The sequence below is a fragment of the Apaloderma vittatum genome, unplaced genomic scaffold (assembly GCF_000703405.1).
Source record: "Apaloderma vittatum isolate BGI_N311 unplaced genomic scaffold, ASM70340v1 scaffold2794, whole genome shotgun sequence".
Taxonomy (NCBI): domain Eukaryota; kingdom Metazoa; phylum Chordata; class Aves; order Trogoniformes; family Trogonidae; genus Apaloderma; species Apaloderma vittatum.
Window position 1 is genome coordinate 64,857 of NW_009710761.1, and position 18,647 is coordinate 83,503.

The following is an 18,647-nucleotide window of genomic DNA, read 5'->3' on the forward strand; positions in this document are numbered from 1 at the left end:
TAAACTCATGAATTTGAAAAAGTAGTACTAAATATTTATCCTTTATCCTCAGGAAAAAAAAGAGAAACAAATTTTTTTTGTATTCTCCGCAAAAAATATAACATAGTTTTATCATAAATGCTCAGTAAAATGGATAGAACTTAATACACAATTTTTACCTGTCTCCATTGAGTTAGTTTCTTATTTATTTCAAGTATGCTGGAGAAGACATGAAATGCTATGAATTAGGTGGTGTTCTTTTAAGATAATAACTAGTAAGTTGGTAATAACTAGTTTTCTTTTTGATGTGTGGTATACACCCATGTCTTTGTGGCAAAACAACCAGAATACTGTGCTTAACAAAAAAAAATTGCTAGAAGGAGGAGGGTATGAGAAAGTGGCAAAAATAAACAGTTGGCTTTGGGATTATTTTCCTTTAGGGTTGAGCTTTTGGTGTATCAGGGACTGGTCACAGCTAAACATGACGGCCCCAGTGTTATCTGTTTCTGTTTATTTACAGTTCTTTTAATTGGCATTGCTGGATGTGATGAATTAAGCAATACTGACTTGGAAAGACGTTTGACTTTCATATGAACTTACTTGTACATTCATCTCGGAGCTATCAACTGACTAACAGAGTCTTATTTTTGCTTGGCATCAGTGTAAGATTTCAGCATTCATTTCAAGGAGATATCTACCAAAAATTAAACATTTTCTGCTTTTCCTGCCATCATTATGGTGCTGTCATCAGTGTTCTAAACTTGGTACCTACAGTCGTAATTTCCCTGTGTTGTCCTTCACATTCCATCCTCTCATTTGCTGTTCATCTTATTTAAATTGCCTGTGCATTAATGTCATATGAACATATACAAAACTAACCCGAGACACTGAACATTTCTGCTCCTGTTTTGATTCAGCTGATTGTATTAATGCCCTCCATGACAGAACATCATTGTTGATTACTGTGTATTCAGCTGAATATATGGATGTGTGAAAACCTATATTAATAGCTATACAATGATTTTAAAAGCCTTCTAAATTAATTTAGGTTAGAAAGCTCAGTGATTTTAAAATAAAATAATAATTGGTTTATTTATTGCAGGATGATCATTAACACTATGTTAAGTGCCACCTATTTCAGTATTTGAATGTGAGTAAATACATCTTAGTCACATTAAGGTTTAGATGAAATATAAAACTATACTGCATATATAATACAGCTAGTTCTTGGAATTGATCTGAAGTAGATTTCTTATGAAAATGTCACTCTTGATGAAAAACCTGTATTTCAGAGAAACTAATTTAAGTGTTATTATTTCTGAAGATCTTGCCAAAATTCCCATGACCTAATTTCTCCCTGAAGCTAGTTTGGGAAAGAGGAAAGAAAGCTGAAGTATGCCTGACATTGCTTACAATAGTTCAGAGTACCTTAGTCTTTTTTTCTGATTATCACTCAATATATGAAATTTTTAAGTAATCAAAAGCAAAACTTTCAGTTGTATCATTAATTAAGAGGCACAGCAGAAGTAATATGAGGAGCAGGCATTCCTACACCATAGGTCACTTTCATCAAGTGCTGTTCAGGCTTCGGACTTCTGAGAGCTGGTGTAAACACAAATTTTCTTGGCTGCTTTTGGTATGTTTGTTTTTTCTTGACCTTGAACCAGAAAAATAGTGTGCACAACCCATAGTTACAATGATTACCACGTATTAGTACAGGCTGAGGGCTCACCTGCTGGAAAGCAGCTCTGTGGACAAAGACCTGGGAGTCTTTGTGGACAGCAGGATGACCATGGGCCAGCAATGTGCCCTTGTGGCCAAGCAGGCAAATGGCATCCTGGGATGCATCAAGAAGAGTGTGGCCAGCAGGTTGAGGGAGGTCCTCCTCCTCCTCTACTCTGTGCTGGTGTCCAGTTCTGGGCTCTCCAGTTTGAGGAAGATAAGGAACTACTGGAGAGGGCACAGGAAAGGGCTACAAAGACAGTTAGGGGACTGGAACATCTCTCTAATGAAGAAAGGCTGAAGGACTTGGGTCTTTTTACTCTGGAGAAGCCTGAGGGGGGATCTTATCAATGCTTATAGATCCTTAGAGGGCAGGTGTCAGGAGGATGGGGCCAGTCTTTTCTCAGTGATGCCCAGTGACAGCACAAGAGGTAACGGGCACAAGCTTGGACATAGAAAGTTCCAGCTAAACATGAGGAGGAACTTCTTTACTCTAAGGGTGACAGAGCCCTGGCACAGGCTGTCCAGAGAGGTTGCGGAGTCTCCATCTCTGGGGACATACAAAACCCGCCTGGACACCATCCTGTGCAACCTGCTCTAGGTGATCCTGCTCTGGCAGTGGAGTTCAGACTAGATGACCTCCAGAGGTCCCTTCCAACCCCTAATGTTCTGTGATTTTGTGTGATTCTGTGATTGGAGGCCAGTTCTGTAATGAAATGCTGCTGTGCAGACTCTTCAGCTTGTAGGACTCATGAAGGCAGCTTGGAAGTTTGTTCTTCTAGTTTAATTTCAGGCACATTTGTGCTACAGAATTTTACCAGTACAAAATTTTTTAAGTAATGAACCGATGATGCCAGTTCACCATGGGCTGCCTTTGCTTTCATGGGGCATCACACTCATTGTCCATCGAGCCATGTGGCAACAATGTGTGAACCTTCTAGGTGGGCATTGCAGTGTCCAGAGAGTACCCTCTTCTACCATGGTGCTCGGGGACAAGGGCCACCTTCGAGAGCCTCTGTCAGCCTGGAGATGACCCGTGGAAGCATCAAGAGGCTGCTGCTTCCAGCAGTGTGTGGCAGAGTAACAACTTCGGGTGGTGGTAAAGCATTCCCAGTCACACTTTGCTCACATGTGCCGTGGGGTGGGAAGTGTTGTGGAGGGTGGAAAGGCACAGCTGTATCTACTGTGCAGATAGTGAGAGGAAACATCTTTAAAAGGGAAAATTGACTTCATAACTGTTTCAGACTCTATAGAAATAATATATTTTCAAGAGAGAGACTGAAGCTTGAGAGCACTGGCAAGCATCTGTACCTTAGGTCTATCTCCACACCTTCTTCCAAGCCAGAAGCAGCTTCTTCTTCATCCTGATGCTGCTGCTGTGCTCTCAACAAAGTACTGCTCCCTCTTCTTCTTTGATACCAGTTTTAGCATTGTTAAATCCTAAGCTAGAAGTTTAAACTGGCCTTCATCATAAACACCAGTGCCAGTAGTTTCAGTGTCATTATCTCTGCCAGGAGTCCGTCAGGCGCTTGTACGTGCATGGTCGTCACAGCATGACACACGAGGAACATGCTCGAGCCTTGCCACAGAAGACAGAACACAAGAACACTGCCTCTGAATAAACTAGTATCAGGAGGGATTGGCTTGATGCTAGATGCAGCTGAAGAAGTGGGTACTCACCACCTCTAGTAATTTGGCAGGAACTAGGACCTTCCAGCTCACACAGGAGATGTACGGCTGATATAGAGGAGGTTTACAGAGGAGATGTGAATGGTGAGGGAGTTGCATGGCCAAGAGTGGCTGTAGATCTGTCACATGTGAGGTGCAACTTCTGTATTCCATTGTAAAGTAGATTTCATCATTTATCATCAAGTAGACTTTTAAAAAATTAGAAGCCTCTTTTTTTGTGGAAGAATTTAGTAACATGATAAACATCTTACTTTGGGTAAAAATAAGTACGTCTTAGTCAAAGAAAAATACCTGAAATGAGATGCCCAGATTAGTGAATGAACCAGATGAGGACTTTTACATATAAAGTCAAGTAATTTCTTTGTAAAACTCTTCTGTTGGAAATGGAATTCTTCTATGAGCGTCTGCCATAAACCACTTCTTCTGATACCTTCAGAAGATCACCTTGTGTTCCTGGATTTTTGTGTTTCATATAGTGTTCTAGGAGAATAACTAACTTATTTTATTTCTAATTTTTATTTACTTTGTGATCCCCTTATTGTAAAAAATGGCCTAAACCATGGATGACTTTAATTTTTTTAATGTAATCGTCTGTTTTCACATTGTTGAGAGTAGCTTGGGCAGAGCAAAAAATGACCTTTAAGTTTCATTCAAGTACACCATTTTAATTAATAATGGTAAAGAGATATCGTAAATACAGTATTTTAGTTGAAAAAGCAGTTTTCCGTTTTTAAGGAGGTGAGAAACTGCACAGAAAGATTAAACCATTTAAATTTTCCTATTTCATCTTTTTATGAAAAGCTAGGAAAGCAAATTGCAAATATTTAAAATGTCAGACTAATGGAGGTATAAATGATGAACAACTTGTAATGCATGCAAAAAGAAGCCATGATTCACTGTGGGACTGTGAAAAAAGAAGTGAATAATTCATCAGGATAGAATAAATAAGAATATTTCAATGCAGCAGTTGCAGGTTTGTTTATTGATCTACCTGGTCTAAGTTCTTGAAATGTTCATTGGATAGTGCACACTAGAAAATGTAATATGCCTAAAACACTGAAAATCCTTCATTTCTGGGGATTCATCAGGGACGATCCCAAACTATCAAACATGACAACAAAAAAAAGAAACAACAGTACATTACATAATGAAAGTTAGAAATTGAAGTTTCTGTAACACCTTAGACTGGACTGTTGCAGAAACAGTCTAACTATATACAATTATTAAGCGGTACTTCAGATGTCAGTAAAACTGACCTACTGTTACGGCCACTCAGGCTTTGATGTTCTGTCCTCCTTCCCCCTTGGAAATAGGGAGGAGCGATGATTTTGCATGAGTGTCTGTAAACTGCATGGTGTAATCACAGCTCAGATAATTAAAATTGGCTCAGGCCAATTAAAATCAACACATGGAATATGTTCCTGAAATATCATAGTTCACAATCACAAAATGTCCAACTTCAGTGAATTAATTTAATTTTGAGTAACTAGCCTGAAGCAAAGAGCTGCTTCCCTTCTAGATGAGCCTTTTTTTTCTGGAAACCAGGAGAATCAAGATTGAGTAAATCAGTCTGGATCACTTGTGAAATCACCTCCACAACACCTTGTTTTTGTTCCCTCTTCATCATCACAAATGATTCCTCTGATATCCATCAATAGCACTGCTCAGGTCTCTTGGCCACCCACAGGGCAGCTCTCAAGAATGGGACTTAAGTCCTCCAAGCAGAAGGCTTTCTGAGGAAGCTGTAGAAGACGTCCAATCGCATGTGTTGGCTTCATCTGGCTGCTTTCTACATATCTTCAACATCAACAAAGTTATCTCCTAAAAAAAGTGGTTACTCTGGAGCTGTATCCCACTCACAGGAATTCGCAACATCTGGCTGCTTTCTACATATCTTCAACATCAACAAAGTTATCTCCTAAAAAAAGTGGTTACTCTGGAGCTGTATCACCCTCACAGGAATTGGCAACCCCTCTGTGTCATTAAATCTGTGAGGTAGAATTTAAATTCATTGCAGTGCCTGTAGCTCAGGAGACAAAGAACTGTCCTGTGCCCATTCGACCAGTCCTGTTGAGTTGTGTGCTGGTCTCTGAGGTTCACCAAGGAATGAAGCTGGGTTCCTCTGAGGTCAGCCCTATATCAGATTCAAATATAGGAAAAAAAAAACAACCCCAAAACAAACAACCCACTATTGAGGCAATTACGAAAATGTTAACTTTATTTCTTATAAAGCCTTATTAGAAGGTTTAATGGCTAACATGAATCTTAACAGATAGTATTTCAATCCTTTTCTCCCATTTTGGAATAACCATTATTTCCTTCTTTTCTTTTTTAAACTGTTAAGTATATCTTACCATTTTACTTTTTTAAAGTGATTTTCAAAGTGTGGGAAACAGAACGAACTCAGCAGGGACAGATCACTATATCCCTGTAGGAGCACTGCATCCCAGAAAGTCATTCACTCCTTCTTCTCACAAGCACACTTTCGTGATCTAGGGGCTCTGGCAAAGGCTGCAGTTAGAAGAGGACATCTAAAAGCCATTGAGTGCATTAAGGCACTCTGACATGCATTAATGCCTGGTATCATTTTGTTTAAATAATGTGAGCAGGAGTGAAGAAATCTGGGATGGAATACTTCTGAAAACTGGCTATGTGTCAGATAGAGGTGCTGCTTAGCTCTTCTTTTTCAGAGAGCTTATAACTTAACAGTATTTTGCTTATCGGACTTGATAGTGTTGAGATATGTTGGACCATTTATTTGTTACAGCCTGTTCAAATGCTATATTCTGTAGCATGAGCTCCGTGGCACGTATTACAGGGCATTTTACATGACTGGTAAGGGTGGACACAGCTGAAGTAGCATAGGGGCCATCAGGACTTAGTATGCAAGTAGGGATGATGTTATAATAAGGATCATCATTATTAGTGCCCATTAAACAGGCTACTCCTTCTTAGTTGAAGACTGCAGTGCAGGCTATTTTGGTCATTTTAAGATGCTCAGGCTTTTAATGTCACTGATTTTCTCCATCACTGATGCTACTGTTGTCATTCTTCATCTAGAAAACCTGTACATACAGAATTAAGATCCAACGTGATACACTCAAACTGTGTCTGCAACTCTTCATGATTTTACTTGACATTATTTCTTGATGCTCCCTTTCAACAGCTCTCTTTTTTTCATTAAAAAAACCCCAAACTCTAAACAAACAAAAGCTAAAAACTTTCTCTTCTCTTTTCCTTTGGAAATGTAGATAATCTGAAAGTAAGTGATGGAAATTCACAGAAACTGTGCAAAAGAAAGGAAGGATAACAAAATTATTTTGTTCTTTAGGAGTTATTTCTGTGCATTCACACCACTTGCTAATTTCCCCCAATGCACAGGAGGCCAAGAGGCTGCGACAAACCCAGGAGATGTATGTGAGACCTTACAGGGAGTCTTATCTAAGCAGCATCATACTCCATGATTGAAAAGTATTTGCTACATCCAGCTCACCTGACTGCCTTTTTCTGTCAGTTGCAATTCTGTAGCATTTAAATACCGATCCTGCAGACCAGACCCTTGCATAAATAAGACTCCTTATTACAGTGTTTTTGGGAGAATCTGTCTTGCACTCAGTTCGGAATCCAGCACTTTCTGCAGTCTTTGTATTTTAATGATATGTTCTAGACTTTTGTTTGGAAAGAACGTGCAGCTTAGATGCTAAATATGCTGCTGTTAGTTGTTCAGAAATTTAATTCTAAAGCACAGCTTAAGCCATCGACAAATCTGTGGTAATTAACTGAATATTTCCTTTCTGCATGGTTTAAAAAGGTCAGCCCTTCCTTGTGCCAGTTTTCAAGTCTTTCCAGCATTTTTCCTTTTAATTTCCTAGACAGTGTGCCAAACACCTGGAAGTATGGTTTCCATATCTGCGTCTTTTAGATATCAGGTGTGAGCATACAATAGAGTGATAAGTTAATAAACATAAGCCATTCATGCTCTGTAGGGCAGATATTGGCAGGTCATTAGTAAGCTACTAGTGGCTCTCGATGCATTTTGTGTGCATGAGTACTTTCACAGAAGATTGTAAGCGTTTGTAGGTGATTCAGCATTATGCCCTACAGAAACACATTGCAGGAAGGAAGACTGCTAGAAATTAAAAGTAATTGAGGTTCCAATACATGACAACAATAACAGTTTGGCTTCCCTTTTTGTCATGATCTCCTGCTTGTATATTGCCAGAAGCAGTGTTCTTTACTTGCTTATTCCAACTGAAGGATTTCCAAAGGTAACTAATTTCATCCTCTGATTCACTTTTTAGAAATCCCTTTTTTCTTTTCGCTTTCAAAAACATAACCTGAATTCTTCTAATTTGTCATGGTGGTTATTTTTGGGGTTGGTAAAAGCATAAGCATTACTAGCAGAATCATGAGCGTTCTTTCTTGTGCTGCTTGTAAGAGAATCCTGTTCTGAAGCTTGATGTAGTTCTGAAAGAATATTACAGTCTGCTGAAATTATCTTTAAAGTGCTTGGCAATTGCTGGTAAAAAGCATACATTACTTTCTTTATACTCTATGTATATCCTTGTGCATGTGTGAGCGTATTTATACACATAATGCAAGAAAAAATGTACAAGTTAAATTCACATTTGTATATATATAGACATACTCGGGTGCAATATTTTGTTAAAATCTAGTCAAGATTTGTCTAATTGACGCATATTTGTATATCCATGCAATCTCTAGATCCTTCCTTTCAACATATATTATTTTAAAAAATCATTATACTTGTATAAACGAAGACTAAACACAATACAATTTTAATTTACCTTCAGGTGAAACAATAACATATCCAGAGAATTAGTTTCTGCATTTTGGTCAGGTTTTGGGGTTTTTTTTGTTTGTTTGTTTTTTTCTGGGGTTTAATGCCTACCATGCAATGACAAAGGTTTATTCTCCCTTTGTTCTTTTCAGAGTGCTGCAGCAGCTCCCAGTCCAGTGCTAGGAAACATTCCCCCAGGAGATGGCATGCCAGTAGGTCCTGTACCACCGGGTTTTTTTCAGGTATTCAGAAAAATTATGATTTTAGGAATTTTAGGATAGAAAATCCTCCGTAATATTGTTTACAAGTCTATAGAAAAGGTCCTGTTCTAAACTATGTCTTGCTGTATGGTGCAATACTTGAAAGTTTATGTTTTAACAAAAGTGAATAGGTGTAAAGGAAGGGATGTCTCTGGCTGACAAGTATTTCCTTTATGAAGTAGTACAGCACAACTCATTCCAAAATTTCAAGGATGAGAAATGCTCCAGTTCTTGAGTGGAAACTGAATATGCTTGAATGTAATTTAAAAACAATTTCTTGTGGTAATATACATATATTGCATCAAAACTTTAAGAAACTTACTTGCCATGTTTAGCTCAGTGGTAAAGCCACAAGCCAGAATTTTTAGATGCTCAATTTCAGTGGGATTAGAGCTAGGCAATTAAGAATATTCCACTGAGCATCTCATTGTACATTGAAGTTCTCAGCCCTAATGCCTAGAAGAAGAAAGGAAAGAATTTAGACCATGTGTTGCTTCTGTTTTATCATAAATGAAAATAAATACCCAGTTAGCACTTTGGACATTAACAGTACAGAATACTACCATAGAAAAAATGGCAGTTTTTAGTGCAAGGTCAACCTAACAGTTGGAATCCAAGACTGGACTTCTCCTGTGAGCGAGCTTGCATCTCCTTTTCACCAAAGCCTGATGGTTTTTTCCCATGCTGGTGAAATGTGGCTGTACAGCCAGAGCAAAATATAGCAGCACCTCTAGCATTGAAACAGCTCTTTAGAAAGAACAGGACTTTCCACTTGATCTCATGATGTGAAAGAAACAGTGCAGTTTTCCAGGAGTGTGATGTGAAGAGACCATCATGACAGAATATTCTATAATGAACGAGTGCTGAAATCCAGGTAGAGAACAGTGTCTTTTTCCTTCTTCTCTGAGATACGTAGACAAAAGAAGTATATTTCATCTGGAAGAAAAGAAATGTTTGGGGTTTTTTTAATCCAAACGATGATTGTATGAAAATGACAGCAGTCTTTATTTCCACTGTACGTGTTTAAAGGTTGGACTCCATGTTCTCTAAGGTTTCTTCTGACCGAAACTGTTCTATGATTCTGTGACAACTTTACTTGTGTGGTCTTCCTTTTCCCATGGTCAGAGAGGGAAAAACTGCTATATGCGGTATTGATACCCACAGAATGAAACCTTGACCATGGCATGAGCATGTTGTTTCCTTCATCAACTCAGAAACTTAGGCATGACATTTAATACGTGAATGAAAATATATTTGCAATTGAAGTAGAAAATATCGTACTGTTGCCAGTCACAATATCCTGAAGAGCTGGCAGAACTGATCAATTATTTTTCTTCTGCTTTTACTGTTCTGAACAGCTGGTTAGGTAGATATTTTTAAACACAACTTAATCTTAATTTTTATATTATATAAATATTTAACTTTTTCTTATTTTAGCCACCCACTCCAGTTATAATGTCAAAGAAATTAAAGATTAAAATTATTTTCCTCTGTTGTCTTTGAGGACAATTAGGAGAGGGAAGGGGCACACATAGGACAAGTGTGTGAAGTGTAGAGGAGAGAGTAACTATTTTAAAGGTTTGCAGGAGGAGGGTGTGGGAGTTTTGTTTTTAGAAGCGTGAAAAGGCTTCTAGCCACTCTAGATCTCTAAAGATGTAAGAAAGACAAGATGATTGAAAGTTAAGTATGGATAAGCTTTCCTTGTCTGTCAGTATCTGACTTCAGTCTTACTTGAAGCCCTACCAACAGCCTGCTCTTTTTTGCAAGACCTAGTATTGAAAATTAACAGAGGAAAATCCATTTTCAGTGTAACACAGTTTGTGACATTAAGCAGAGCTATCATCAGCTCAACAGCACAGCCAACAAGTCTTCTTCAAGGCATGTTCCAAGAGCTGGTCTGCACAGTCTGGTCTGGCCTCCTCCAGACATCACCCTTCACCTCCCCTTGAAACTGCTGGGCCTGTGCCATCATGTCTCTCTGTAATGTGCCATACGCAAGATTAGTCCCTTGCAGTTTTGGTAAATGGAGACCTACTTTCCTCATCTGAATGGCCTTGTCAGCGGAACAGACATTTTTCAAGTGATTATTAGTTTTTGATCTAGTCCTCTGCTTAGGAATGTACGTAGATTTGCTAGTTAGCAAACCCAACTGCACATTTAATAACGGATACATTGATAGGGTTGGGAGCAATCCCAGCAAGGCAGGCTAAGCCAAAATCCAGTCAGTTACAGAACAGTGTGCTGAAACTGTAAGGTGTTTATAAAGCAGAGATGTACAGACAGTCCGTGACAATGTGTTGTAGTATTGGAGTGAGTGTTGTCAAGTAGCAGCTAATAATCTGGTTTTAATACTCTCAGATGGAGCTGAATCTTAGCAATGTCAGTTTATCTGAGGACAAGAAAATATATTGGCAGACATAGCCATGTGTGTTAACCTACCAGGTGTGTTAATCTGCCATAAAAAGCAGATGAAACTACAAGCAAGAAGGAGAAACTCATGATCAAAACTTCGTACTTCCTTCATAGATGCTTTCTTTCTAACACACCTCTAAGTAGACAAGCAGTTTCTGTATGCACTTCTCCAATTTCTCTGAACCCAGCTGGTCAGAAGAATAAACCAAATCACAGGAAACAAGTTTGTCTGTCTTGATCTGAACACTGACCAACTTCAACCTTTCTATGAACTGCTGATCTTTCACTGAGAGTTCGGAATTTAGACTTGCAACTTGCTCCTAGATTATGAAAGTAAACAATCCTACTCTTTAAGAGTCAGAAGGTTATGGAAGTGGGAGAATGGCACTTAGTTCACCAATTATAAAGACATCACAAAGTTTCAACTTTTAAAAAAGTTGCAACCTAAAATTTATCTTCAAGGTTATCCTAGAATGATAAGGATACCTTTTGTTTCTTTCATGAGATGTTTGGATTGGCGTAAGCTAAACCAGTTAATAGCCACTACCTTCCAGGTCTGCTTGGCTAACTCAGAACTGCTAGACAATTTTAAATCATTTCATTTCTCATCAGTACTGGCTCCTGGTTTTGCACTGCAGCTCTATTTTGGCGTGCAACACTTAACTACTAAGTGAGATATAAGCAAAATGGATGCTCTTGCTGCTGCAATGGCTTCTTATCAGACAGGTCAGGGAAGGGTGGCAACCTAAGTAGGGACTGTGCTGGGAACAAAGAAATATTACCAGGGTTCCAGTTCTACTGGCACTGCTGACTGCGGGCTTTATTTCTGTGACTTTATTTTTTATAAGAGAAAATAATTTTATAAAAGGAAATAATATTTTGTAAAAGAAAATAAATTAAGTGTTGGGTGTTTTTGTAAGATTTACTTTATTTTTAATAAATTAAAATAGTTCAGTACAGTAGTACACATGGAGGTAGATAAATATGGGAGAAGTATGTTTTCAGTATCTGGTAAAACTCTGCGTAAAATGAAGTTTTTGTGTACATGTTGGCCACTAGCACTGGTGTTAATTAGCAGTCTCTGGCATTTTTATGCATGGCCCACAGAGTTGGAGTTCTGAAGGCAGCAGCTGAATCTGTCTTTTATCTCTACCTGTACTTCTGCTTTTGTACTTCAGGTGATGAATGATGGTCACTACAGTGCTGACAGGCCAAAATGCAATGCTTTATTTTGATACAGTGAAGGGAAGGTGGTAGAGTTGTGCAGAACTATTACTATGAGCTGAATGACTTTTTTTTTTAAAGATAATTGTTTACATGTCAAAAATGAGATTTAAAAAATCAAGAAAACAGGTTTATGTGGAGTTAGGATGTGTCTCAATTTCATGTACCAGTATGTATGTATTTTAATGTAACTTTAAATTTCATAGCTGCGTAATTTTGTCCTCATCTTCTTTCAATGTGTAGAATAAGTGATACTCTGGCAATAAACTGAGGTGTTATAGCAACTTAATCAAGTCTTGCTTCATGAGCAGCAAAACTGTGTGTGTGGGACTACAGGAGGAGCGAAAAGAATAGCTTTGTCGTAGAAGACTCTGAATAGGAGAACTCAATCAAGTTTTGGACGTTTTGGAGTTGATTTTGTCTCAGGCTGAAATAACAGGTCAAGGGTGGTGTCTGGTGAGTTGGTGCTTCTAGTAAGTGGCTTTCTTAATACAGAGTCTCAGAGAAGGATAATGTTTGGGAATTAGAGTATGAGCCTGGATGCTAAGAAGTGCTGTGCAATTCATCCCTAAGTTACCCACATTTTTCCTGGGTAGCCCAAGATAAGTCATTTCAGTTCTCTTTCTTCATGGTTCTTCCCCTACTAAAAGGGAATGTCATAAGTGACGATTCTTTTAACAAAGTATGAATTGGGCAAGAGACGTCACAAAGCTATATTAGATTGCATAAGGGTAAGACGGCTGTATACGTTTCTGAAATGCTTGTCTAATTCCAGTCTGGATCTTGAAATACATCATCAGTTGGCCAGTTTTCCTCACTAGACCACATCCTGTAGGAGCTAAGGTATGAGAAGGCACTTAGCTACTGTGTTAATTAAATATAGTAATTTAGGGCATTTTCAGTGCCGTTTTTTAGCATCAGAGTTACTCTATTGTTACAGCCATCGACAGAGATCAACATGACCTGGTCTTCTTCCCTCTTGTTGGAGTCCTATCTGATAACTGAAATAGTAGGGCAACTGGAGGACTGAATAAGGTTATCATAATATTTTAGCTTTGGGTCCAGGTGTTAAAGACAATGTGTGTAATGTCAGCAGCCAATGCTGTACACAAGGTTGTAATAAACTAATTTATGGTGAGTTAAATTTATCCTCTTGTTATCAAAGAGGGATTAGGTGATAGAACTCAAAGACTGTCAGGTTGTCACATCCTGTTTTCGGGCCTGAGGACAACCAGCACTGTTCACCAGGGTTGGTTCTTTGAGTAGCGGTGTGTTATTCGTGAAAGCCCTTTTAGATGCAGGCAGAGCAAGGTCTTCAGAATGTTCTGTACTAGCCTTGCTCCCTTGTTGGGGACAATGAGATCAGAAAAGAATTGTGTTTTATACTTGCACATCATGAGACAGTATGCAGTTAGAAAATAGCAGAGTTAACATTTGCAAATGCCGCCATGGAGATTGTGAGGCCTGGATACAGGCCAGTGTGCCAATGTGAAGCGTGAGGGCTGTGTTCAGGCGCTATCCGCCACTCTTCAGGTAGTGATGTGCTGGCCCAATTCCATCCATCTCTTCACTGATCTTTAAATTGGCTAAAAAGTTTGAGATACATTAAATTTGTGTTTTCACAGACTGTTTATTCGGTCTTTGTGGACAGTATCAGCTTTAGTAATCAAATAAACAGAGGCCAAAGGGAAGTTTTGGAGCTTGTGTTCATTGAATTTGTAAAGGGAATGAAAAGTGTTGATTTCATGGGATTTTATTTTCCTTTGATTACTTTTCTGGTTTTAACATGCTAAATGCAGAGTTAGAGTCATACACTTATAGAATGTTTTGGGTTGGAAGGCACCTTTAAAGGTCATCTAGTCCAAATGCCCCTGCAGTAAGGAGGGACATCCTCAACTACATCAGGTTGCTCAGAAGTTTTAGGTTCTAATCCAGTGGAAGTCATCGTGTTTCTCCAAGTTAGTGACAACTAGCACTGCTGAGTATCTGACTCTTGTTACTTACTTTTTCACTGTAGTTATGAGAAACGCTTAAATGCCTATTTGCTTACACCTCAGTTACCTTTACCTCTTTTATTGTATGGTTGACCAGAAGGGTACCATGTCTACATCCGTATAAGGAGCCTATCTGGTTTTTAAGGGCATTCAGGCAGGTAGAAGCATTGGATCTGTACTTTAGTCGCCTAAGAGACTGCTGAAGAGTTAACTTATCAAGTGCCAGCTGAGATTTAGAGAAAGCACCTTGCTTGATAATTCACAGTTCACTTGTTTCATTTTATAGTTTTTTAAAAATGTAAATTCTAACTCTGACTATGCCTTTTCACCTATACGTAAAGCACTCTTTATTTTAAATAGATTGGGGTTTTTTTCAGCAAATTTCTTACGATTTACTCTAGTTGACTTTACCACTATTTATTTCCATAGTGTGTATATATTCCACAGGAATTGTCAAGTACTTTGGTTCGTTCATCAGTTTGTGATCTTCAGATATACTTGAGTGCCATGAGGAAAATGTGTCTACACCATGTTTTAATAACAAATATTACATATTCCTCTTATATAAAAGGGGGGGGAATGACCAAACCCAACCTAACAAAGTAATGTAAGGCTCTCGTGCCATCTAGTGGCAGTTCTTCATTCCCATTTTATTCTAAAGTATTTTTAGCCTTGTGCCTTAGTAGAGCTGGCCTAATGCTTTAGGAGAGCATCATGACAGTAAGACACACGAACAGAAAGAATTTTCCATTTCTCTTGCTGCCTAGCATTGCTATTTGCTATTAAAAATGAGTTTAAATAGCATTTACATAGTGAAAATAAGCAAAGTGAGTTAGCAAATAAAAAATCAATAAAAAGATATGTCTTCTGCATTTTGAAACAGAAATAGCAAACAGTTTATATATAAAAAGAAAGTGGATTTCAAATCTTCTATGTAAGATTGTAAACTATATTTATAAAGTACTATTGAAATTTATACATGGATTTACTATATTTATAGTAAAGTCATGATATATGCAGCATTTGATTAAAATAGTTAAACCTTTGTTATCCACACCTAAGAAACTGACAAGCAGAATGATAATTAGGCTCTTTCCCAAGGGGAGGTATTATCTGCTTCTTTTTAAAAGTCACTGGTCAAAGTCTCACAAACAAATACGCGTGGCACTTCCACAACTCTGATTCCATGACTGCTGGGCTTAAATCAGCCCGTTTGTGGTTTTGCTCAGTCCTCACTTTAATCTCGCTGATGCGTATTAGTGCGTTGCATTGGCCAGGGATCTGCTGGGCACGTGATCCTCTGCCTCAGGCCCTTCACACTCTCAGAACATCCTCCCAGATGGCTCATTGGGACAAGCATCCAGCAGCAAAGAAGATGAGGAGGGAGAAATCCTCCAGTGTCCCTTTAAAGCCATTTTGGATTGTGTGTGTTGCTGCTGTGAATTGTCCACCAAGGCATCGTTGTTTGCACACGGAATGAGGATTCCGAATTCCAGCTGCCAAATGGCATGACGAACGCTAGAAGATGCAGATACCTCTCAGACTGGTCTTTGCAAGAGTGTAACATGTATCTATATCGATTTTAAAACATGTGAGTTTTTTTATTTTTAAACCCCCTTTAAACTGTTCCAGCTATTGTCTTCCCTTAACGTTCACATAGTTTCCTGGTTTTCCAGGGCATTACAATTTTTTATCCCTCGTCTTCAAACAGCCATACACTGTTAATAACACTAGAGCATTGTACTTCATCATGCACCTTTCACTGCTGGTCCTCATGTTTTCCCTGCTTTGTCGCACTGCCTGTACATTGTTGGTTTTTAAAACTAAACCATATAAATGGTTAAAAAATGAACAGGAGCATGACTACAGAATTAGCTGGATTTGTTCCATGTTCACACCCATCCTAAATTTCACTGAAGGAGGTAGGATAATTGGGCCCTGACCAGAGAAGATACAGTGAAGCCCCAAAAACCTGAAAAACATCATGGATTGTTGAAACATCACTGTGAGCAAATGAGATGTCACCAATGCTACATACAGCTTGTGAGTAAAACTGGCATCTTTGGTAGGCCTTAACAAACTTTAAAGATAGATTCTAGAGGGGACTTTTTTCCTCCTGGGTTTATATAATTCATGTTAATAAGAAGAATTTTACTTATTTTTTGAACCTCCGTTGTTGGTATACACTTCCACGCCAGTGTAGCAGACCGACACCCACTGGGGATACTTAGTACATGAAATTATGCATATGCCTAATTCTTTGCAGAATTGGGATCTGTGCATTTTTGTCCTTGCCAGTATCATGCTGCATTTTAATTGTAAAAAATATTTTGACTTTTTAGACTATTTGAGAGATGATTAGCATCTAGAAAGATCTGTAGGTTCTTTGTGCTTGTTTCTCTCTTTTTTGTTCATTTTCTCTAAATACCAGGAATAAAAGCAGCTTTAAATAGATGAAGGTGTCTTGACATCTGCTGGCTTTGATAATCCTAACCCGTAGTTGTGGTAATGGCTTTACTGCTCATAACTGTTAGAACAAATTAAAACTGCTCAGCTTGAGCAGCTAAATAAGCTCTGAGCTCACGCTTCCACTGCCTCCCCTTCCATGGGTACATCTCCAGCAGACACAGACCCACCTAAGGGGACGAGGTGAAACTGGGCATAAGTCATTTACCTAGGAGGTCTGATCTGATCTTTGTCATCTTCTCCTGAAAATCTGTGTTGTCTGTGAGAAAAACTTCAAAAATTGATGGGTACTGACCATGCACCAGAATTGATGTTATAGCTGCTGATGAAGTGGTGCTAAATAGCAAGGAAAGAGTTGTCTGTTATATATGATGCTTCCTTCTGATGAGGCTAATTCAGCTTCTGTCATGGTCTGACTCTGGGTTTTTACGTGAGCCATTAGTGGTTGGTTTGAAGCTAAAATCCTTGGATGATGATAATGCATATAGATTTGAAATAATACATTTATTGAATATAACAGCAGGAACAAACTCCAGCTTGTTGCTCTCAATGTTATTCCAAAAAAATCAGTCGCATGTCGTAATCTCGAGTGGGTAGAAGGTTTACTCAATAAATTTAAGGAACTTCTTTCTCAAGCTTAGCGATGCGTGTATGAGATCTGAGTTCTAAAAGTACGGTGTTGTGGGGCTTTTTTATAAAAGGTGATACTTCTTGATGTTTTAGCTTGGCAGGTTTGAAATGCTCTCTGTAGTATTTGCATTTGATCAAAATTAAAGTTAGAAATAATAACATGATTTAGAGTAGGGAAGACTCTGGGGGGACCTTATAACTGCCTTCCAATATGTAAAAGGAACCTACAGGAAGGCTAGAGAGCTAATTTAGGTTAGTCCTGGTTAGAATTAAAATCTATCAACAAAAAGTGTCTTATAGACTATGGTGACTGGTATTGCTGATGGAGACGTCCACAAAAAATATAGAGGAGAACAAATAAGTGGAAGTATATGAATTGTAAACTAACCTGGATAAGTTCAATTAGCACATGTTTTACGGTTCACTCCTAGTACTCTTGAGAGTACAAAACCCCATTTCATTGAGAGTGGAAACACACATACCAGTGGCAGGCACCTCTAAATCATTTTATGAAATAGAGAGTCTTAAGGAGATGTATTAAAATGTTGCTTCATAGTAATTTTTCAGTACTGCTACCCTAACTAAAAAATTAAATAAAAATATCAAGCAGTCTTATTTCTTACCATTTGGACTATAAAGAGTTAAGTGATGTCAATCCTTTTCATAGGAATAGAGTGTGAAAAGCAAAAGAACGATGAATGTGAATTGTTATTTTCAGAGACAGAGTATGTAACTTGACAATTGAATTATTTTTTTTTAATGGAGGCAAAGAGAACAAATTTTTGTTTTGTTTCACTTCCTAACATTTAGAAGTCCCAATGAATAAATGGAGAGTTTTGGTCATTCTGAGAATTCCCATCTGGCTTCTGACCTTGATTCTGTCAGCTTGAACCCTCTTACGATACCTGCTCTTGGAGCAGCAACACAAATTAATTTAAAATAATTTGTCATAGTGTGTACAAATTAAGTCTGTAGCTCCATTTTCAGCTTCTAGCAATAAGTGGTGTTTAGAGTTTGTGATGATTATGGTGACTGAATTATACAAGCCAATTAGTACCATTTCAGTCCTTTTATATACTGAGTGCTGAAACTGTTTCATCCTTTATTTTTTAATTTATGGTGTGCCCTTGTTATTCCCCTGAGAGATGTTCTCCAGTCTGGGGCTTCATCCGCCTCTCAGGGTGTTGAGAGTGTAAGGAAATTGTTCTAAATTTGATAATGCAGGTTAAAAAAAATTAGGATTCTGAAAAACAGTCACCACTTGTATTTGGTTGCTTCTAAACCCGTAAATTTTTGGGGAGCCCTGCAAGAGCACTGCCTAGTGCAAGCAGAACATATTCCTCTGCTTTCCCAAGCTATGTAAAATGCGATAAGAGCATGGTATGGGCATCCTCTTCCAGGTCTGGATGGAGCTGTTGTTGGAGATGGATCCTCTCTCCCCACTGCCCATTGCTGCCACCACAGTGAATT

The 18,647-nt window shown here is 38.4% G+C and overlaps 1 protein-coding gene across 1 annotated transcript in view; it reads left to right on the plus strand.

The window, feature by feature from the left end:
- The first annotated feature begins 2,625 nt into the window (after nt 1-2,625).
- The window catches only part of LOC104272395 (single-stranded DNA-binding protein 2-like), a 60,401-nt gene continuing 44,379 nt past the window's right edge, over nt 2,626-18,647 (plus strand). The window contains exons 1-2 of the mRNA XM_009867375.1: nt 2,626-2,781; nt 8,344-8,433. Of these exons, the coding sequence (XP_009865677.1) occupies nt 2,626-2,781; nt 8,344-8,433 (246 nt within the window). The remainder of the gene's footprint in view (nt 2,782-8,343; nt 8,434-18,647) is intronic.